At 47.3% G+C, this 24007-nt stretch overlaps 2 protein-coding genes across 2 annotated transcripts in view; both read right to left on the reverse strand.

Moving 5' to 3' along the window:
* Positions 1 to 281: 281 nt before the first annotated feature.
* Positions 282 to 1812, reverse strand: LOC147978261 (uncharacterized protein At2g39795, mitochondrial-like). Its single transcript, XM_087516546.1, has 3 exons — positions 1543 to 1812; positions 620 to 966; positions 282 to 480 (listed from the first exon to the last, which is right to left on the reverse strand). Exons 1-3 carry the CDS (start codon positions 1810 to 1812, stop codon positions 282 to 284), a joined length of 816 nt encoding a protein of 271 aa, XP_087372672.1.
* A 1730-nt stretch (positions 1813 to 3542) lies between these two features.
* LOC125531197 (uncharacterized protein At2g39795, mitochondrial-like) overlaps positions 3543 to 24007 on the reverse strand; it is a 60446-nt gene continuing 39981 nt past the window's right edge. Inside the window, exons 3-4 of the mRNA XM_087514690.1 lie at positions 3815 to 4206; positions 3543 to 3738 (exon numbers count right to left, since the gene is read on the reverse strand). Of these exons, the coding sequence (XP_087370816.1) occupies positions 3543 to 3738; positions 3815 to 4206 (588 nt within the window). The remainder of the gene's footprint in view (positions 3739 to 3814; positions 4207 to 24007) is intronic.

The raw sequence follows: 24007 nt of genomic DNA on the forward strand, positions 1-24007 counted from the left end.
TACATGCTTTAAACGGCCACAACCGAAGATCTTACATAGCAGAAGCAAATCACATGCCATAGTGAATAAAGCACCCCGAAATGGTTTCAACTTTAGGTTTTGCCAGTAGTGCCGTCAGATAAATAGTTGCACAAAAGTATCTTAACAGGCATGTACGCAAGTAGTACTTGTTTAAGACTCTAGAGGATGAGATCCAGAGCTCTCAAACAGAACAGGATGGTGTGCAAAGAAAATTTATTGTCCCTAATCTTATGCAGAGAGAGACTGGATAATGGACGCTGTCAATCTTTCTTGACGAAATCCCGCAGCTTGGTCAGCCAGAGTTGATTGCAGAGTATGTCCTTGCTGATCAAGTACTGGTGCAACAACTTCATGTTCGTGGGAGTGACCCCACGCAGCTCCAGATACTTGCGGAATACCTCCTGTAGGTTGTCATCCAGCTCACCGCGTGCCTCCTGCAGGCTCTCATCCAGCTCACTGCTTGCAGCACATGGACAAAGAGCAATTACACTGCAGTTAATCCAAGCTCTCTGCCAGTAATTAACTTTTGAAAGGATTAAAGTGGACAAATAGATAGTTATCTAGGTTTAATCTGCTGCCTCCTCATATGCATTCTTACCTGAAATCAGGATCATCTTCCTCATGTTCTTTGGCCCGTGATGGTGGGTGTCTCACGGACAAGGTATCGATGAAGATGTTGTCATTGTCAGGATAGGCAGTGCAGGTGAATTTAAGGTTTGATCCATCGGCCTTGGAAACCGTGACCCTGAGAGGTATGCTATTGTCCCCTTCGTCTTCATCCGACGTATACCTAGAATCCGAGGATTCCTCCTCGTCCCCGTCTGGTTTGAGCATGGAAACCATGACCTCAATCTGCTCCCCATTCAAACTTCTTGTAAGAGTGATGTCTTTAAGCCCCTCCTCTTTGAGGATCTGGAATGGGAAGTCACTCGGAATCCCATCAACCTGTTTTAAGATGGAAGGAAAAATCCAGGTTAGCAACAATAAGAATTGCTCCGAGAATTCACATGAAACCTTGTTCACTACAGATTTAGAAGGAAGAGGAAAAAGGCCGGGAAGTTGATTATTTTCAGTCCTCGAAAAAAAGGCAGTACCATGCAAAAAAAATTTTAGGAACCAATTAAGATTTTTTTTTTGAGGAATCAGCACCATGCATATTCACAATTAATCATGTAAAGATTGCAGATCTGACGCGAAATAAGAATAAAATGATCGCGCAAAACCTTACAGTTCTAAACTTGTGATAGGCAAGCCAGTATCCTTAATTAGAAAATTAAGATTAATTCTTTCAAGAGGGCGTCATGGATGAATGCATCAGGAATTCAGGATCATACAAAATCGATAAACCGTTAAGCAATAAGCACGGACAGTAAGGAGATCAATCTCTACATCACATCATTTGTGTCACAACTCACAAGTGCAGGTAACCTGTGAAATCCTCCATGTTCGAGTAAAAACAACAAATAATAGGCCTAGCAGATGCCAGATGGGCGAATTAATTAGATCGGCGAGCGTATATACCAGGCCACTGTCGCGGGACTGCATCATGGAGTCAATGACGTCGATGACCTCCCCGTCGTGGATGGTGGCGTTGACAGATTCAGCGTGGGCGCGGAGGGGGGTAGCGTTGGCGCGGTGCACGGTGGCCTCGTCGCGGTAGGAGTCGACCTTGGCGCGGAGGGCACAGACGGAGAAGGAAGAGGAGCTCCGCTTGGTCGAGGAGAAGGTCGCTGCAGCGACCCTAGGGCGGATCACGGCGGAGGCGCGGCGGGCGGCGGCGAGGAGGGCCATGGCGCGAACTTACAGCGGGGACGAAGGGGGTTAGCTGTGGGTTTTGCTAAGCACAAGGTGACTATACCGTGACTTTTATCCCTCAACGTGTTTCTTGAAAAAGAAGAAAGGGACTCCGTTTTCTGCGGGGATGAAAATTTGGAATTTGACGCATTCGTTGGTTCTGTTTAGGCTGCAGGATTTTCTTGCTAGGCTACTCCGTATGGAAATCTCAACAATAATATTTTGTACTCCCTTCGTTTCTAAATATAAGTCTGTTTAGAAATTCCAACATTGACTATATACGGAGCAAAATGAGTGAATCTACACTCTAAACTATGTCCATATACATCCGTAAGTAGTTCATGTTGAAATCTCTAAAAAGACTTATATTTAGGAACGGGGGAAGTACATAATAAGCAAATATCCATTTCTGAGCTCAGACTCATCTGCACCTGGTCAAGAAAAAATTCACCTGTCAACATTGACTTTCCTCTGGTAGTGAAACATAGCCGTCACCACCAGGAGAGCCGCTCTTTCCCGCGATGTCTTCCGGCTGCTCTCCTCTGCCGGTGACCTTTTGGTCGTCGATGGTGAGGAGGGTCGTTGGATCCCGCGCGTGTGGATCGTTTTAGCTTTAGGTTTTAGGGCCCAAGAAGCTTAGGGTTTTTGATCGTTCGACGTCTTGCTTCGGCGGCGGCGACGGCGATGCTAAATAAAGAAGCTTCAGATTCTTCTCCTACGAGGCTATCATCTCTATGGTCGGTGAAGGATCTAGGAACCAGTCTGTTCAAATGGGGATGTTGTGGCGACGGCGGCATCCGTGTGGTGGACATGTGTCCTATGGCTCTGCCGTTGCGACGGTGTCTCCTCTAATGTTGGCGCGGAGCTTGGGAGGTAGTCGAGGAGCGAATGCAGATTGTGGTCTGCATCGACGACATCTGGAAGACGGAACGTGTGCTTGGCTCGTGGTTCGTGGATGGCGGGTATGATTTCCTCCTCCGACGTGGCGGCGGCTCCAAATAACATTCGTGAAGCCCTCACAAAAAAAAAACTTCCAGGAATCAAAGATGATCAAAGATTTGATGTTCTTGAAATGTTTCAGCAACAAATAACCTTCGTGGAGCACTCACAAAAAACAAAATCATTGCCCAAAAATGCACATAAACTTTGAACAATGATTTTGTTTTTTCAGGTGACAGCTCCTCAAATGTTATTTTTAGCTAAAACTTTGCAGGATCATCAAAAGTTTGATCATGTTTGATGTCCCAAAGTTTCAGATTGTTTAGTTTATTTGATTTTTCGAACTTACTATTCATAGACGGTGTAGGGGCACCCGGGTGCCGAAAATCCTGTCTCAGGATTAAACTGCAAACTTGCAAAGTTATAAAAAAACATATAAACTTGCAATGTGACAAAATCCTGTCGAAACAATATAATTTTTACAAAATAACACTGAAACAATGTGATACAAAATCCCGCCGAAACAAGTTTATGAGACCATTTTATCCTACTTAACGCCCACTTAAACAATGTATCGTTACAAAGTCGATGTATATGAAGCTGAACTTCCGCGACAAGTTTTACTCTACAAAATAAGGCATTCTATTTTTTTTCCTCAACCTACACAGTTACAAAAAAGGATCCTAGCTAGTCTAGAGGATGAGTGTCAAAGCTCCGAGAAAACAGAACGGGCCGTTAAAACAATGCGTCTGATCCAATGCACAGGATGGATCAAGACATACATAGTGTTAATCTTCCTTGACGAAATCCCACAGCTTCAACAGCCAGACGAGATGCCTGCGCCTGTCGTCACTCTTCTCTTTTGGCGAAAGGTGGCTGTCCTCGCTCATCATGTGCTCGCGCAACAACTTTGCCGTCATGGGTGTGATCCCACGCACCTCCAGGTACTTATGGAATGCCTCCTGCAGGCTCTTGTCCAGCTCACTGCACACACCAGATCAACAAAGAGAAATAAGCAAGCGGTTAATTCAAGGTAGCTAGTTTTAATCGGTCTACTTACTGGAAATGAGGACCCTCATTGTATACGGCCAGATCATGTTCCCTGCCCTCAGAGGCAACCACATCGTCCGCTTCCTCTGCCCCTGTTGACTTCTTCTGCCTTATGGACAAGGTCTCGATGACGATATTATCAGGATTAGCAGTGCAGGTGAATTCTAGGCTTGAGCCGTTGGCCTTGGATACAGTGACCCTGACAGGAATGCTGTATTCTTCTGGGGAGGTCTCGGCTTCGTCTTCTTGATTTGAGTCTTCCTGCAGACCAATGTCGTCGCGTTTGGGCATGGAAACCAAGACCTCAATCTGCTCGCCCCTTAAACTTCTTGTAAGAGTAATGTCAGGAATCCCCTCCGTTTTGCTGATTTCGAAAGGGAAGTCCTTTGGAATCCCCCTAAGCTGTTTCAAGATGAACAAAAGTATGAGACACGGAGTGTGGCAACAAAATTACAAAGAGGTCAGAGGCATGGTGGGAACTCTCCAGCCAGAGGTGCTACGTCGATGGGCTGACATGCACCTTTACATCAATTTGGTGAAAAAAATGGGCGGTCTAGATGTGTGCAGAAGACAGTTAAAAACAAAGGCCAAAACTTGCAAAACCCTAGCATCGTGCCTTCCTCTCCCCCTCCTGCCATCGTCACTCTTCTCCCCCGTCCTTCTTCCCTCTCCTGCTCTCGCCTCCCCTAAAGCTACCACACCCCTCATCCTTTATCCGCATCGACAACACTTCTGCTGCCTCACGTCCCACAGCACCGGCACTGCAAGGGTGAAGGGAAGAGTTGCCACGTAAGAGCCTCCAAGCCACTATGGCTGCTTTGGTATTGTGAAGCATGCAAATGTGCTCTCTAGCTATTTTTTGATGACGCTTCTCATGTGTAGTCCCCTTTATCATGCTTTTTACAGGCACATAAACTGCAGAAAAATGTGGACAGAGAAGTTCACCTTTTTTTATGAACTGCGCGGGTCAATAGCTTCTGTGCGACGTTTTTCATGCGAATTGGAAGGAGTGCGATGTTGTTGGAATGAATGGCTGTGATGCGACGTTTTAGAAGCAAACAATAGCTCCAATGCGACATGGCTCTGTTTAACCATGAAATGAAAAACACGAGGGGTTAGCGATTAGAGATATGACACGCGGGAGCTGACGAAGCTATGTACCTAGGGTAGGGTCATGGACCTGTCCAAACTGCCCTACCCAAGGACATCTCTAGATGAAATCACCTTTCAATCGACTTGGAGGTGTTCCACTCGACAGACTCGAAGACACTCGACCAAGAAGCAATCACTCGACCAAGATCCAACCACTCGACGGCCAGGAGACCTAAAGGCACTCCGCATGCTAACGGTCGGTTACTAAGTAGCCTTTATGGTCATCATAGCACTTTATTAGGGGCGTTATCAGTAACGCCCGACCTTAATGTATTTAAAACCCTGCATAACTGAGGGCTGGAGGGGTCCGGCGAACTCTATATAAGCCACCCCCATCCTCAGTGTAAAGGGTTCGCACCCCTGTAAACCATACACGCATAATCCAGTCGACCGCCTCCGGGCTCCAAGACGTAGGGCTATTACTTCCTCCGAGAAGGGCCTGAACTCGTCAACCTCGTGTGCTTACAACTTCTCCATAGCTAAGATCTTGCCTCTCCATACTTACCCCCCTACATTACTGTCAGACTTAGAACCACGACAGTTGGCGCCCACCGTGGGGCAGGTGTTTTAGCGATTTGTTGGAGGAGTTGCGATCTTTTCCGATCCGAATCATCATGGTTTCCGGTGGAGTTTTGGTGGAGGGCCGCGAGATCCGTCTCGGCGCGCTCACGTTCATCGCCGACGACTCCGCTTGGCTTCAGGAGGCTCCGCTCGACGTGGACGCGCTCCCTGTCCGCGGGGCGACGCACTTTCGCGCGTGCGTCCACGTCATCCTTTTGCGGCAACCGTCGACCCACTATCGGTCACCTCCTGTGCTGTCCTCCCTCCCTGTTTCCCGCCGGCACAAGCGCTCCAGTCGGTCGAGACTTCAGCGGTGGGTGAGACACGCGGTGGCACGCCAGTCGGCCACCCCTCAAGTCGCGGCGATCGAGCCCGACGAATCCCTCTACGGCCTGTTTGATCTGTCGACTAGCTCTACAGAGATCGCATCCGAGTGCGACAGCAGTGATCCGGCGGCGGAGGTTCTGATGGTCGATGGACCGCCCAGTCCTCCCGGTTTTCCCCGCACCGACGGTGGCGCGGGTGGAGGCGACCCATCGCGTCCCCATGAGGAATATCTCCCCGAGCCTCTCACGTCGTTGCAGAGAGAAGAACTTCGTCGCCGGAACATGGATGCGCTGCACACTCCTATCGTCGGAGAAACCCCCGAGGCTCGTGCCTTGGAGGATGCGCGCCTGGCAAACTTGGCCGAGCGCACTCGACTGGAGAACCTCCAGCGAGCACTCGACGAGCGTGCGCGACAACGGATTCCCGAATCCAGTCGACGTCAGCTCTTCCCGCCCCCGCAGGTATATCGAACTCCGATTCAGAATTTAGTAGCTGCAGCCCGTATAGCAGAGTCGATTCAGCCGTCCCAGCCGGAGGCTGGCAGAGGCTTGCTGCAGATCAGAGCGTTACTCCGGGCAGCAAGAGACCAGAATTCCGCTGTTTCTCAGTCGCGGAACAGGATCCACAGCAGATCCGTTGCTGCAGACACAGTCCAGTCGGCTCATAGCCCAAGATCGCCCCCGAGGCGTGAGGGACGTGGGGACCGGCGTAATCAGTACGGGAACCGTGAGCAATATGATCACCGATTCGATCGTGATGATCGACGTCGAGTGCCCACCCCTCCCCCGAGGAGCGGGTCGTATGCGCCTCGACAGCAGGATGACAGGCGTCCTCGTAGTGTTGGGCGAAGGATTCCAGTCGACTCCAGGGAGCCAGGCTTTGATGCGAGATCCATTCTCATTCAAGGTTTGGTCGACAGGAACAGAGCTCACCGAGAAGGTCACGACAGAGATGCACCTACCAGCAGCAGAGCACATGTTTCGGGGCCAGAGTGCTTTACTAGAGCCATCAGGGCCGCTGTGATTCCTCCCAACATCAGGTTGGCGACTGGAGTCAGCAAGTTCACTGGTGAGTCCAAGCCCGATACTTGGCTTGAAGACTACCGAGTGGCCGTCCAGATTGGCGGCGGCAATGATGAAGTGGCCATGAAGCACCTGCCTCTCATGTTGGAGGGCTCGGCCAGAGCATGGCTGAACCAGTTAGCACCCAGCAGCATTTACACTTGGGAAGATCTCGCCCGAGTGTTTGTCACCACATTTGAAGGAACATGCAAGCGACCGGCAGGGCTGACTGAACTGCGGTCTTGCGTGCAGAAGCCGAATGAAACTTTGAGGGATTACATCCAGAGATGGATCACGTTACATCACACGGTAGAGAATGTGCCTGACCACCAAGCAGTCTGTGCCTTCAAAGAAGGCGTCAAGTACAGAGAACTGAATCTGAAATTCGGTCGGACCGGAGATATGTCTCTGAATCGGATGATGGAGATTGCCACCAAGTACGCTAATGGTAAAGATGAGGATCGACTCAGGAGTGGCAAGCTCAAGTTAGTCGCTCAAGAAACCGGAGAAAATTCCAATCGGAAACAGAAGCGGAAAGCCGAGCCAGCTGCTCCTGGGGAAGCCTTGGCTGTAACCTAAGGAATGTTTAAAGGGAAACCCAAAGGACCTTGGAACCCCAAGAAAGTTAAAGACCAGGACGGAAATGATGTGTTGGATTTGTCATGTCTCTTCCACACCAAGAAAGATGAAGAGGGTAATTTCATTTACCCAAAACATACCACTCGACAGTGCTGACTCTTGATCCAGCAGTTCCAGGGCAAGCAGCCCAAAGATAAGGAAAATGAGTCGGACAAAGTTGAGGACAAGGAAGATAGTGACGATGGATACCCTCAGGTCAATTCCACCCTGATGATTTTTGCTGATGTTGAAAGCAAAAGCCGACTGAAAGTTATCAACCGAGAGGTGAATATGGTTTGCTCCGGCGACACCCAGTTATCTGAAGTGGTCTCAGACTGCCATAACATTCGACCGGTCCGATCACCCAGCGCACGTCGCCACCCCTGGGAGGCAAGCTTTGGTGGTCGACCCAGTTGTTGAAGGCACTCGACTGATGTAACACCCCGAGACCGATGTGCCAGGTGTCCACCAGTTATTCGCTGTTGTTGCCTTGTCATTTGCTTGCGTGTTGCATCTTGTCATGTCATCATGTGCATTGCATCATCATGTTTTCGAAACTTGCATCCGTCCCGGTCTCCTCGTTCCGTCTGTTGTCCGTTCTGAGCCCAGACACACTTGCACGCACCCGCAGCACGTCCGAAATATTATTTTAGAAGTGGCTAGAAAATGTTCTCAGAATGGGATGAGAGTTGACGTGTGGTCTTATTATAGTGTAGATAGACCGCCTGTCAAGTTTCATCGCATTCGGAGTTCGTTTGATAGCCCAACCGTTAAACTATAGCGGCAGTCTAGCCGGTCTAACGTCGGACGTTTTCGGTCTCCGGAAACAGTCGCCGGGCCTCTCCTCTTCTCTCTTCTCAGCCCTCTGCCTTCTGCACTACCTCTCATCCACCAGACCCAACCTAACCTCTCTCATCAGCCCGCGGCCCTCCTCGCGCGCGCGCCCGAAAGCTGTCCCGACGCGACCCGGACAGTCGTCGCCGTTGGATTCGGATCATCCCCGAACATCTACAAAACGTCTCCGTTTTTCTCTTTGGGCTACCTAACCTATTTTTCTCGACCGTCCATTTTCAATCGGAGGGACGAGATACCCCCTAACCTAATCCCCTACCTATATAAACAGTCAAACCCTAGCCTAGTCAGTCCCATCCATCCAATCCCTCCTCCGCCGCCAGTCTCTCGCATCTTCATCCGGATCCTCCCAGATCCATCTCCCTCCAACCAGCGCCCGAGCCTCCACCTCTCGATCTCCTACCCAATTCGAATTCTCTCCGACCACCTCCCTTGATTTTCGCCACTGCCCAATCCACAGCCTCCTCTGCCCATCGCCCGAGCCTCCTCTCGTCCAGGAGCATGAGCTCCTCCCGTGCGCGCCTTCACCTGACCCCGTCGCCTCCATCTTCATCGGGGCACCACCGGACCAGCAGGTAGCCGCCGTGCCCAGCCTCGCCCCTTCCCTTCTCTCGATCCCTCTCATCTTCTCTCACCCGACTCCGTCCCTCTCTGTTTGCCTACAGGAGGAGCCCCTCCGCCATGGATGGCCGCCGCCACGAGCGACGCCAGGGACCTCCTCGTCTCGTGCTCCCGCGCAGTCTCCGTCGTCACTCGAACGCCATGGATGCCTCCCCGAGCTCCAGTTCGCCTCGTGGTCGCCGGGAACCGGTGTCCCGCAGCCGAAGCCGGCCGTCCCCGCCTTGCTGAACCACGCCAAGCTGCCGGAGCCCCGCTTCAAGTCCCCGCCGGTCTTCCTCCACGACGCTACCGCGTTGAACCTCTCCCGCCGGCCTCTGTTTTCCCCGCAACGCGTCGGCCACATCTAGCAGCGCCTCGAGGCCGAGCAGCTCCACCGCGCTAGTCCGCCAGGCCAGCCGCCGTCTTCGTTCAAATCCGGCGATCTCCGCCACCAGTCCGTCAAGACCGTTCCTCCTCGACGCCTGCTGCCTCCTCTGCATCGTGCTGGCGGCTGGCGCGCCGTTCCCCTGCTTCTGTGTGCAAGCACGCGAGGACAACAACCAGCGCCAAGTTCCACTTCCCCGCGTTGACCTCGTGCGCTCGTCCACATCCAGCATGGACCCGCTCCAAGACAACCGCGCGAGCCTCCTATGCTCGCCCGCGTGGGCTGCCGCGGCTGCAAGGCCCAGCCGAAGCCTGCCAGCCTTGCCTCCCACCGACCGGGCCTTGGCCCATGGGTGAGCTTCCCGCAGCCCCTCCTCTCTGTTGGCCCAGTTCAGCAGATTCGGCCCTATAGTGTTTTTTTCTCTGGACGGATTTAATCAATTATCCCAGGATTTACTGTTTTGCAGAAAAACCCTCTTTGTCATGCATATAATAACTTATTAATCATGCATCACATGTAAATAATTTATATATGAAAAGTGCTTAGAAATTCATCTAGTTTCATAATATCCAACTTTCATCCATGTTATAAATGTTTAACTTGCTGTTTGCTTTTATCTTGCATAAATAGCATGTTAAAATAATTTATTTCATAACTAGTTAACCGTAGCTCCGAATTAAATAAATTATATATGTAAATGGGGTAGAAAAATGCCTAGTTTAACATGGTGGCTTTACTTTGCATGTTTAACAACTCTAAAATATGCTTTAGGACAGAACAGTACCAAATCTAAAATATGGACATGATGATTTTCCGGAATTGTTGTTTGTTGTTCCGGCCTCATTTAAACTTGCCTAGATGTGTAGTTTTATTATGCTTCACCTCTTGCCATGCTAACAACATTTAATCTTGTTGGGTACATAAACGAGAGCGAACTAAATAACTTGAATGTGGTGTTTCGTCAATATGCAACGGAGTTGCATATTGAGCTCCACTTAATTTGTAGGGTTGTTTGTGCACTTTGCCATGCCATGCCTCACTAAACCGGACATGCATCATACTTGATTGTGCATCATGCCATGATTATGTGGTGGTTGTTTACCATGATTGTTTGCTTCTTTGCGGTGTTGCTTCTTCGGGTTGGTTCCGATAACGTTGCGTTTGTGAGGATCCGTTCGACTACGTCCGTTTGACTTCTTCATGGACTCGTTCTTCTTCCTTGTGGGATTTCAGGCAAGATGACCATACCCTCGAAATCACTTCTATCTTTGCTTGCTTAGTTGCTCGCTCTTTTGCTATGCCTATGCTGTGATACCTACCATTTGCTTATCATGCCTCCCATGTTGTTAAACCAAGCCTCTAACCCACCTAGTCCTAGCAAACCGTTGTTTGGCTATGTTACCGCTTTGCTTAGCCCCTCTTATAGCGTTGTTAGTTGCAGGTGAAGATTGAAGTTTGTTCCTTGTTGGAACATGGAGATGTTGTTCCTTGTTTGGAACATGTTTACTTGTTGGGATATCACAATATATCTTATTTAATTAATGCATCTATATACTTGGTAAAGGGTGGAAGGCTCGGCCTTATGCCTGGTGTTTTGTTCCACTCTTGCCGCCCTAGTTCCCGTCATATCGGTGTTATGTTCCCGAATTTTGCGTTCCTTACGCGGTTGGGCTATAATGGGAACCCCTTGACAGTTCGCCTTGAATAAAACTCCTCTAGCAATGCCCAACATTGGTTTTAACATTTGCCACCTAGCCTTTTCTTTTCCCTTGGTAGTCGCGCTCCTGAGGGTCATCATTATTTTACCCCCCCCCCCGGGCCAGTACTCCTCTGAGTGTTGGTCCAAACTAGAGTCCTGTGCAGCGCCCCCTCGGGGAAACTCAAGGTTTGGTTTTAGTTGTATGGAGAGCTCATCTGAGTGTGCCCTGAGAACGAGATATGTGCAGCCCCTATCGGGATTTGTCGGCACATTCGGGCGGTGTTGCTGGATTTGTTTTAACTTGTCGAAGTGTCTTGAAGAACCGAGATACCGAGTCTGATCAGAACGTCTCGGGAGGAGGTCTATTCCTTCGTTGACCGTGAGGGCTAAGTTGGGACTCCCCTGCAGGGATTTGAACTTTCGAAAGCCGTGCCCGCGGTTATGGGCAGATGGGAATTTGTTAATGTCCGGTTGTAGAAAACCTGAAGTTGACCTTAATTAAAATACATCAACCGCGTGTGTAACCGTGATGGTCTCTTTCCGGCGGAGTCCGGGAAGTGAACACGGTGTTGGAGTTATGCTTGACGTAGGTTGTTCTAGGATCACTTCTTGATCATAGTTTCTCGATCGTGCTTTGCCTTCTCTTCTCGCTCTCATTTGCGTATGTTAGCCACCATATATGCTAGTCGCTTGCTGCAGCTCCACTTCATACCTTTTACCTTACCTACAAGCTTAAATAGTCTTGATCGCGAGGGTGTGAGATTGCTGAGTCCCCGTGACTCACAGATACTTCCAAAACCAGCTTGCAGGTGCCGTTGAACCGTGCGGATGACGCAACCAAGCTCAAGGAGGAGCTCGATGAAGATCTTGTCCTTTGTGTTGTTTCGTTCTAGTTGATCAGTAGTGGAGCCCAGTTGGGGTCGATCGGGGACCTTGTCGCATTTGGGGTTCTTCTTTTATTTTGGTTCCGTAGTCGGACCTTGATTGTATTTGGATGATGTAATGCTTTATTCATGTATTGTGTGAAGTGGCGATTGTAAGCCAACTATGTATCTTTTTCCCTTATGTATTACATGGGTTGTGTGAAGATTACCTCACTTGCGACATTACTTTCAATGCGGTTATGTCTCTAAGTCGTGCTTCGACACGTGGGAGATATAGCCGCATCGAGGGCGTTACAAGTTGGTAATCAGAGCCTTCCCCGACCTTAGGAGCCCCCATTGCTTGATCGTTTTTAGCAGCCGAGTTGTGTCTAGAAAAATTGTTTTGAGTCATTTAGGAATTATATATTGGAGAGTTTAGGAATTCTTTTTACTCCCCAGTCTCCTCATCGCTCTGGTAAGGCATCCTGACGTAGAGTTTTGGCTCTTCTCTTCTCAAATTTCACTAAAAAAAAATTTGGATCACGCGGGTATCTTGGAATCATTCCGATGGCTTTGTGACGAGAACATTGTTCTTGGTGCCTCCTGTCTTTAGGGGTTGTGGCAGTGTCCCGGAGACTTGAGCTCCGAGGTGTCGTCGTCACAATTTTATCGTTGCAGTTCTGGAATACCTGAGTTTAGTTTCGCCGACATTGAAAATCTCTTTTATGCAGTTGTTGGTGAGATAACCTCGACGCCACCCAGTACTGGGGCGGGAGTTCGGGAGTATTGCCATAACTTGTATAACGGATGCTTTTCGAAGGTTGAGGTAGACGATTTCCGAAGGTTTCTTGGTTATGTGTTGAAGGATGGATACAGCTGGATGTAGGATTTGCTAGTTTTGGGTGAGATATTATGCTTCCCCTGTATCCCCAACACCTGATTGCATAACTGGGAAAATTTCGGGAGTTTATAAGTGGGAATTCAAGTAGCTCTTAGGATATCTTTCCGACAGGTGTATGATATGAAATTGGGGTTCGACGTCTAGTGGTCCGCCTATTCACGGTCGGTTTTACAGTGGTCTCGTTCTGTCTTAAAGAGTCCTTGGCTATGCCGACTCGGGGACGCTTCGTATGTCATGTGCACTGCCTTGTACATGTTGGTGCTGTATGATCGAGCCCGTGTAGGCCCCACCACGAAAACTTCGGACGAAATCTCTATCATATGTTTGTCTCGGCTTATTCTACAAGCCAATCCTTTGTTTTGTTTTGAGTTGTGGTATTCGAGTTGCTTCAATGTCAAATGTTGATTCCATACCTTCTCTAAACAGTGTTCCCATATTCCTATGTGGATACTAATACTTCATGATAATCAATATTGTCATGTTAATTCTTTTCAACCGGCGTGTTTTCTCTTCAAGCGGATCTGAATATTTCAACATCCGAAAGATAAAGTATCAGTTCTTCTCAACGGTGTTTTTTCATCCGTTCCAAGTTGTCTTTGTTTTCCCGCCCACCCACACTTTTTCTTCGAGGACTCGAATTTCTTAATCAAGTATCCTTTTATTATTGTGAAGTCTCTCCATTCCTTTTTCCATCAATGTTCTTACCCGGTGGTTTCCATGAAGATGTTCTACTAGTTCATCACTTTTCATTCTTTTTCTTTCTCCGGGGGATTTTATTCAAGCTTTGTTCATCATATCTTGTTCCTCGTTTCAATACCTTCTCTTGCCCGTGCACCTCATAATCATTCCCCGCTTGCTATTCAATTGTTCCGGAGTGCTGAAGAAATCTCAGAAGGCTTGTTTTGCCATTCAAGATCCGTTCAACTATTTCGAGGTCGTTATCTCATTCAAGCTGTTAAATTCAACCGGTGCATTCTCTCTTTTAAATCGTTCTACAGTGTTTCTTTTGAGTGGGCCCTAACCCACATGTCTTTTTCCATGATCTTACCTGACTCGTCTAATTCTTTTCCGGAGTTACTCCCAAATTTCTTTTCGAAGTTTGACGTAAGAATGATTTATCATCAGTCAAATGTATTTCCCCAAGATCTTCCAAATTCTTTTCATCATTGGTTCAACTTTTCTATTCTTCTCATCCCGGAGTATCTCAACTATTTGGTGGTGTTCCTCGTCGTCATTCTCTACATTTGAAGACCGAAGAAGAGTTTTCCTCCATACCTTGCTCCATTCTCTTCAAGATTCATGGTGCTAGCTTGTTGCCATCCTCTCATAATTATTTTTGGTTGTGAGAATCTTTTTCACCCATCAGGAGATATTCAAGGGTATTTTCAGTTCGATTATTCGGAGCCCATCATTTCAGAAGACTTGTTCATTCTCAGCTTTCAGCTCTCGTTCCCCAAATCTCACCGGTGCATCATTCAATATTCTTTAATTAGCGCGTGATCTCCTTGTTTCATTTGTATCTAAATTCTCTCAAGTATCTTCGTTCATTTCATAATTCTTCCCGGTGTTCCTTTATCTTTTCTTCGTTCATTTTCATTTCTTACGGTGGTTCTTCCAGATTTCTCTTCCTTATCAATTTATTCGTTGTCAATCCTACCGGTGGTTCATAGAAGACCTTCCCAAGTTGGCGCTATATCTCTCTTAATCCTTGCTACGAGAATAAGTAGTTTGCCAAATCCGTTGATTGTCATCAATTTAATTGGTGAAGGATAAGCATAATGTAATTCCTATTCTTGTTTCATCCAAATGATTCAATTCCTTATTCTGGAGTGGTTCATCATACATATTCTTGGTTTCAAGTGCTCATCTTTCTTTCCCGGAGTTCCAAGCTCTCGCAATTATGTAATCACGGAGATCTATCTAAATCTTTACAAGGTTCCACCTTGTGTTTTCAACTACCCTTTCTTTCCATTTGATCATTCTTTTGTTTAACGGAGTTCTTCATGGAGGTTCTGCATGATAGTTCATCAAGGCACTACTAGGAAAAGGCCTACTAATGGTGCACCGGTTTTGCCTACTAATGGCGCATCACCGGTGCGCCATTAGTAGCACGCCACTAGTAATTTTTACTAATGGCGCACCACTGGTGCGCCATTAGTATTTGGTATACTAATGGCGCACCATCCATTGCGCCATTAGTGTGCCTCCCAGGGGCCATATTTAACCATGTGCTTTGGCACACTAATGGCGCACTGCGGATGGATGCGCCATTAGTATACTTGGCATACTAATGGTGCACTCTGTAGTGATGCGCCATTAGTATGAATATTAGGTTTTATTTTTTTTACTTTTCTGATTTTTGCACATGTTACAAAATATATTATTTGACAGAATATAGACAGTAGCACACAGCAACAGCAGATTCATCGAATACAATAGAAGATTAGTCTCCAAATACAATTCATCATATTAGTCTCCGAATTCAAAAGACCGAACAAAGATAAAACATTACAAGTCTCGAGACCGCGAGTATCGAGTTTGTCGGAAGTAATAGTAATCCTAACAAGTCCTACTAATCATCATCATACAACTTCTACTCGTTATTCATAACAAGTCATACGATCATCATCTTGATAGTCATCGAACCAACCCTACTTCATTGTTCTTAGCACATGATCATCAGTATTAGGCAGGACCTAAATACCCTATTTAAGCTAAAATAGCATAAAACAATATAGACCCTGACTCTCCATTATGGAGAATGCAGAACATTCTGTCTCCAATTCTTGCGCTTCGCTTCCTTTTGCTTCCAAGAAGCTCCTTACGACTGTCCATACATTTTTTCCATCCTTTGATTTTCATGTCTCCACTTCTTTTAGAAATCTCGTATGGACAGTTGAGATTCGTAGAACGACCTGGCTGTATGTTCAAAATATTAACACTACCTTTCAGATACATCATATGAGGCACACAATTCTCTGGGATTATCTGTTGAAAAACATAGTAATAACTTCATAGTTAGCAATGATGTACTAGTTTTAGAAGTATGCAAAAGATGCACGGATGTCGTAATAGTAAAAATCTCACCAGGGTATCTCCATGGTAGTTACCGTAGTTGAACACATGCACTAGTGGCACGTATTTACCATAATGTTGAGGAGTTTGATTGTAGATATTGTAATTTTCAATGTCAGTACAAAATCCGACCAAATGATTTTTCTCCTTGTAAGTTGTTAATTCGGAGCCATCGGTGTAGTGGGTTTTGTCTACCATCTCCGGCACATTCTTTGAACAATAAAAATAAGCTGTCAATGGAAATAAGCTGTCAACTATTTTGAAATAAACAATATAAATTAGATAATAACTATGTTTGAGAAACTCAAATAGCGGTAGAACTGGAGGCGTATCAACAAGGACTCAAATGTCCATATTGTCTTGGTTGATGTCAGGATTACCAAGATCCATGGTGATAAGCATACCCTCATCAAAACCATACATCTTGCAAAATGCTTCCCAATTTTTGCAACCAAAATGGGTTACGCTCTCAGAATTATATAGATTTACTTCAAAGTCCACATCGTGATGAGTCCTTAGGTGAATTTTCTTTGTTTCAGAAATTTCATGGTCTTCAAAATCCATCCTCTCCAAGACATAGCGTCTTGCATGGCATGGGATAAGCTATACTCGAATTGTAAAAGATGAAAATTACATGTTGAAATAGTTGAAGTCATGCTTAATTATGAAAATAACACTTGTCATCGTTGTGTACCGTTTCAACTTCGAAGGTCTCCTCGAGCTTAATGCTGAAGCGCCGATCATCGTCCAGGTGAGGCATGTCACACAAACCTCGATCGTCGTGGCACCAGTCGCACTCCGCCGGGAGACTTTCGTCGTCCGATGATGATGACGACATATCCTACGTTCATAATTCAAAACTACATCATTTAGGGTTTGTCAACACCGAGGCACCCTAAAAGCCTAAGCTTTCATGATTTAGGTTTTGTCGATGCCGAGGCACCCTAAAAGCCTAAGCGTACATCATTTAGGTTCTCATCGACACCGAGGCACCCTAGGTTGGGCCTAATCACTTGGCACTAATCACTTGGCTCTATTGCCACCTATGTTGGGTTTATCATCTAGGGTTTATCGATGCTAACAAGAATTCTAAGTTGGGCCTAATCACTTGGCTCTATTGCCACCTATGGTTTAATGCAGCAAGAATGGCGGGGCAGTTGATCCTACTTAATTAAGTACTAAGATACCCCGGCCCATGCATTAGTAGCAAGTACCCCATATGTCCGATTTTTAGCAAAGTCATGCTAAAATTCACGGAAAATTTCAGCATGACCTTTGCTGAAAATAGGACATATGGAGTACCCGAATTTGCCGGAACGGAAGTTAATCGACATTCCGGCAAACTCAAGGGCCTCTCGGGGTACCTGCAAAATCATCACGACATGAAGGGCCTCTCAAGGGCCTCAAGCAGCAGCGGCCCTTCACGAGCGAACTCAATGAGTGTGAACCAACAGAGTGTGGGTCACCACAGATTCTGTAGTCAAAAACCTTCAGGACGGAGTGAAAATAGTTACAATATGCTTGCAAGTAATTTTTCTGTAACTAAGGCACAATATGCTTGCAAGTAAATCACAATATGCTTGCAAGTAATTTTTCTGTAACAGTCTTGCCCCTATTTGAAGGACAAGCAAATAGATCCAATGGGTAGCTTTGGCACAATCCTAAGGCACAATCGTCTGACTAATTCATCACTGTAGGCCGGCATGAAACACACTCCTCCAAAAAAGCCTAAAATTCCACTATTATTGCATGTAAAAAAGCCTAAAATCCACTAGTATTGCCTCTAAGAAAGCCTTAAAAGTCCACTATTATTGACAATCAAAATATGATCTGAACTGTAAGGAGTTAACTGAAAAATGAGTGTTAACTGAAGTTTTCTAGTACAGATCATAACTGAAGTTATTCATAGAATATAGTGACATCAAATGCAGTTAATTATTCTTAATTGAATCTTAGTAAGGTTCATTCTGAAGTCAAAAGTCCCCAAACAGTGAAAGGGAACAAACAAAAAAATGTTCGGGAAATTCCAAAAGAGTCTAAAGGTATGGGTTGGTTTTTGGTTCCAATTTGAAAACCCAAAATTTCATCAACACATTAATTATAATTCGTTTGTGCAAATACTTCTCTCAGGCAGCCACACACATCTTTCTTCATCCAATTTTTTCCTACAACATCATTGAACATCTGAAACTTACCAGCTCAACTTGAGAAAAAAATGGATAGGCAGGGACATTTGTGCTTTTTGCCATCTAATCTAATCTACCTCTGCTTGATTAACTATTGTTTTGGTTTTCACTTTGTGCCAGCCCATTAGATTAGTTGGTAAAGTACATGCTTCATCTTACATTCCCTACCTATGTGTACATGCATTTGCAGGCTTTCAGGCCCTGACTAATTAACTACATTGCTGATCAGAGACCCTGCTGTTTACTGGGAGGTGGCAGTACTACTGTGCTAGTGTGCTAGTACTGGTTTTTATTCTTTAGAACCTTCTACTTATGAAGCTCTCTCAAGTAAAGATTTTCAACTAGTAGTACATTTTTGTATGGTGCAAAAGTCCAGCAGCACTAGAACTGAACTGATTGATCTATACATGTTGTACGAGGAGCTATATCATTTTCTCTATGGGGAAGGAGAAGAGGGAGGAAGGAGGAAGGAGGAGAGGTACCTGGGCGGGCGCGGCCGGTCGCCGGAGGGGTTGGGGTCAGGGTTGGGGTTGGCGGCGGCGGCGTCGAAGGGATGGCTCGATTGGTCGTCGGGGAGGCCTCCTGGGCGCCTCGGTTGGTCGTGGGGAGGCCGGCGGCCGCGGTCGTCGTCCTGCACCCCGTGCCCGGACTGAGGTAGAGGCGGCGCAGGGCAGGGGCCGACGCGGGGAGGCTGTCGGCGACGGCGAGGTTGCGGAGGTGTCGGCTATGGCGGAGCTGCAGTGGTGGGGCGCGGGGGCGGCGGTGCACGTAGGGGCGGCGGCGACATGGGGCAGGGCAGCGCGCGGGGGGGGGGGGGACTAGATCTGGCGAGAGGGAAGGACGAAGGGGTCGGGCTACGTAGAGCTAGGGGGGAAATTACTAATGGCGCACCCCCGAGCGGTGCGCCATTAGAATGTTTTTTCTAGATAGCAATGGCGCATCCCAGAGCGGTGCGCCATTAGAATGTTTTTTTAGATAGCAATGGCGCACTACACGAGCGGTGCGCCATTAGTATGTTTATTATTATTATTTTTTGTTGTTATTTTTTAATATTTTTTTATAAAAACAGCAATAATTTTTTTATGAATATGAAAAAATATCATCAAATGGGGGTGCTCGGCGGCGGTGGAGCGGGCTGGGGAGGGTGCGGTGGGTCGGCGGCGACGGTGGAGCGCGGGAGGGTGCGGTGGGTCATCGGCGGCGGTGGAGCTAGCGGGGGAGGGTGCGGGGGGTGTTCGGCGGCGGTGGAGCGGGCCGGGAAGGGTGCAGTGGGTCGGCGGCGGCGGTGGAGCTTCTGCTTGAACCAACGCGTGAAACATGAGTTGTGCTCTTTACTAGTTTAAACAACGAGTGAAACGCGTGAATCTTGAAGTAAAAAAAATAAATATATATACTAATGGCGCACTGGGTGATAGTGCGCCATTACTAGTTTAAACTAGTAATGGCGCACTGTGAAACGATGCGCCATTACTAGTTTTGCAAAAAAAGAATAATTTTTTTTTACAGTAATGGCGCACTGTCTGCTTGGTGCGCCATTACTACTTAGAACTAGTAATGGCGCACTTCGACATGATGCGCCATTAGTATGTATGGAAAAATGGAAAAAAAATTAATACTAGTGGCGCACCCTGTTTCTGGTGCGCCATTAGTGTCTTCCACACTAATGGCGCATCACCAACCGGTGCGCCATTAATATATAGTAGTGGTGCACTGCTTCCATGGTGCGCCATTAGTATCAATCCTATCTATAGCCCTTTTCCTAGTAGTGAGGACTTAATCCGTTCCCGAAACGTTCATCAAAATTATTTTCTAAGAAGCTCAATCTTTCTTCATATTGCAATCCGGAGTGCAATTCTTCCTTCCGTATCAATAGAGGTGGTATTATGTCATTCTTGATAATTTGAGTTCATGTTTCATGTTCCACATGTTGTTAAGAATGAGGTATTTTAAATCCATCAATTTCTTCATTCGAGTTAACTTGGGTTATTTTTCACCTAAAGCTTTCCCTAAGGATTTTGCTAATTATGGTGCTTATAAACGACCCTAGTCTTCATTTATCCTCCTGGTGAGATAAGTTTCTCGTCTTCTTGTTCATATCAATCCAATCTTGTTTTTCGTGAGTGGCAGGTTGTCACCTCATAATTTGAGATGTATTCCATAAGACCATATCAAGATTATTCTTTTCGTTGTTGGTTTTCCAACAACTCCGTTCTAGCATTTGTTGTTATCGTGCTCTCTCAAGATCTTGTTTCACTTCGTTCATTCCATTCCATTCTTACTTTTGTTCTGGAGGCATTGTGATGTTGCTATCTTCAACCCATCTTCTTGTTTTGTCAGGATCATGTTCTTTTCTTGGTTTATCCATTTAACTGGAGTGTTGTGTCCTTTGCTCAAGTCCTTTTTCATCCTATCAAGTCTTGCATCTCTTTTCTACCGGAGTGCTTTCAACTTCGTTCATCGTCGTTGCTTTTTTTTTCTCTTTCAAGTTGTTCAACTTTTCAAGGTTCTTTGGTTTCACTCGTTTGTCAGAGAAGCAACTTAGTTTTACCTCTTCTCTTGCTCTTCCGTTTTCCCTCTGATGCCATTCTAGATCTCGGGACGAGATCCTCTCGTAGTGGTGGAGTGTTGTAACACCCCGAGATCGATGTGCCAGGTGTCCACCAGTTATTCGTTGTTGTTGCCTTGTCATTTTCTTGCGTGTTGCATCTTGTCATGTCATCATGTGCATTGCATCATCATGTTTTCGAAACTTGCATCCGTCCCGGTCTCCTCGTTCCGTCCATTGTCCGTTCTGAGCCCAGACACACTTGCACGAGCCCGCGGCACGTCCGAAATATTATTTTGTAAGTAGCCGGAAAATGTTCTCGGAATGGGATGAGAGTTGACGTGTGGTCTTATTATAGTGTAGATAGACCGCCTGTCAAGTTTCATCGCATTCGGAGTTCGTTGAATAGCCCAACCGTTAAACTATAGCGGCAGTCTAGCCGGTCTAACGTCGGATGTTTTCGGTCTCCGGAAACAGTCGTCGGGCCTCTCCTCTTCTCTCTTCTCAGCCCTCTGCCTTCTGCACTACCTCTCATGCACCAGACCCAACCTAACCTCTCTCATCAGCCCGCGGCCCTCCTCGCGTGGGCGCCCGAAAGCTGTCCCGATGCGACCCGGACAGTCGTCACCGTTGGATTCAGATCATCCCCGAACATCTACAAAACGTCTCCGTTTTTCTCTTTGGGCTACCTAACCTATTTTTCTCGACCGTCCATTTTCAATCGGAGGGACGAGATACCCCCTAACCTAATCCCCTACCTATATAAACAGTCAAACCCTAGCCTAGTCCGTCCCATCCATCCAATCCCTCCTCCGCCACCAGTCTCTCGCATCTTCATCGGGATCCTCCCAGATCCATCTCCCTCCAACCAGCGCCCGAGCCTCCACCTCTCGATCTCCTACCCAATTCGAATTCTCTCTGACCACCTCCCTTGATTTTCGCCGCTGCCCAATCCACAGCCTCCTCTGCCCATCGCCCGAGCCTCCTCTCGTCCAGGAGCATGAGCTCCTCCCGTGCGCGCCTTCACCTGACCCCGTCGCCTCCATCTTCATCGGGGCACCACCGGACCAGCAGGTAGCCGCCGTGCCCAGCCTCGCCCCTTCCCTTCTCTCGATCCCTCTCATCTTCTCTCACCCGACTCCGTCCCTCTCTGTTTGCCTACAGGAGGAGCCCCTCCGCCATGGATGGCCGCCGCCACGAGCGACGCCAGGGACCTCCTCGTCTCGTGCTCCCGCGCAGTCTCCGTCGTCACTCGAACGCCATGGATGCCTCCCCGAGCTCCAGTTCGCCTCGTGGTCGCCGGGAACCGGTGTCCCGCAGCCGAAGCCGGCCGTCCCCGCCTTGCTGAACCACGCCAAGCTGCCGGAGCCCCGCTTCAAGTCCCCGCCGGTCTTCCTCCACGACGCTACCGCGTTGAACCTCTCCCGCCGGCCTCTGTTTTCCCCGCAACGCGTCGGCCACATCTAGCAGCGCCTCGAGGCCGAGCAGCTCCACCGCGCTAGTCCGCCAGGCCAGCCGCCGTCTTCGTTCAAATCCGGCGATCTCCGCCACCAGTCCGTCAAGACCGTTCCTCCTCGACGCCTGCTGCCTCCTCTGCATCGTGCTGGCGGCTGGCGCGCCGTTCCCCTGCTTCTGTGTGCAAGCACGCGAGGACAACAACCAGCGCCAAGTTCCACTTCCCCGCGTTGACCTCGTGCGCTCGTCCACATCTAGCATGGACCCGCTCCAAGACAACCGCGCGAGCCTCCTATGCTCGCCCGCGTGGGCTGCCACGGCTGCAAGGCCCAGCCGAAGCCTGCCAGCCTTGCCTCCCACCGACCGGGCCTTGGCCCATGGGTAAGCTCCCCGCAGCCCCTCCTCTCTGTTGGCCCAGTTCAGCAGATTCAGCCCTATAGTGTTTTTTTTCTCTGGACGGATTTAATCAATTATCCCAGGATTTATTGTTTTGCAGAAAAACCCTCTTTGTCATGCATATAATAACTTATTAATCATGCATCACATGTAAATTATTTATATATGAAAAGTGCTTAGAAATTCATCTAGTTTCATAATATCCAACTTTCATCCATGTTATAAATGTTTAACTGGCTGTTTGCTTTTCTCTTGCATAAATAGCATGTTAAAATGATTTATTTCATAACTAATTAACCGTAGCTCCGAATTAAATAAATTATATATGTAAATGGGTAGAAAAATGCCTAGTTTAACATGGTGGCTTTACTTTGCATGTTTAACAACTCTAAAATATGCTTTAGGACAGAACAGTACCAAATCTAAAATATGGACATGAGGATTTTCCGGAATTGTTGTTTGTTGTTCCGGCCTCATTTAAACTTGCCTAGATGTGTAGTTTTATTATGCTTCACCTCTTGCCATGCTAACAACATTTAATCTTGTTGGGTACATAAACAAGAGCGAACTAAATAACTTGAATGTGGTGTTTCGTCAATATGCAACGGAGTTGCATATTGAGCTCCACTTAATTTGTAGGGTTGTTTGTGCACTTTGCCATGTCATGCCTCATTAAACCAGACATGCATCATACTTGATTGTGCATCATGCCATGATTATGTGGTGGTTGTTTACCATGATTGTTTGCTTCTTTGCAGTGTTGCTTCTTCGGGTTGGTTCCGATAACGTTGCGTTTGTGAGGATCCATTCGACTACGTCCATGGACTCATTCTTCTTCCTTGCGGGATTTCAGGCAAGATGACCATACCCTCGAAATCACTTCTATCTTTGCTTGCTTAGTTGCTCGCTCTTTTGCTATGCCTATGCTGCGATACCTACCATTTGCTTATCATGCCTCCCATGTTGTTAAACCAAGCCTCTAACCCACCTTGTCCTAGCAAACCGTTGTTTGGCTATGTTACCACTTTGCTCAGCCCCTCTTATAGCGTTGTTAGTTGCAGGTGAAGGTTGAAGTTTGTTCCTTGTTGGAACATGGAGATGTTGTTCTTTGTTTGGAACATGTTTACTTGTTGGGATATCACAATATATCTTATTTAATTAATGCATCTATATACTTGGTAAAGGGTGGAAAGCTCGTCCTTATTCCTGGTGTTTTGTTCCACTCTTGCCGCCCTAGTTCCCGTCATATCGGTGTTATGTTCCCAGATTTTGCGTTCCTTACACGGTTGGGCTATAATGGGAACCCCTTGACAGTTCGCCTTGAATAAAACTCCTCCAGCAATACCCAACATTGGTTTTATCATTTTCCACCTAGCCTTTTCTTTTCCCTTGAGAGTCGCACTCCTGAGGGTCATCATTATTTTACCCCCCCCCCCCCACGGGACAGTGCTCCTCTGAGTGTTGGTCCAAACTAGAGTCCTGTGCAGCGTCCCCTTGGGGAAACTCGAGGTTTGGTTTTAGTTGTAT

This window comes from Triticum urartu, chromosome 3A (assembly GCF_056163025.1).
Source record: "Triticum urartu cultivar PI428250 chromosome 3A, HENAU_Tu73, whole genome shotgun sequence".
Taxonomy (NCBI): Eukaryota; Viridiplantae; Streptophyta; class Magnoliopsida; order Poales; family Poaceae; genus Triticum; species Triticum urartu.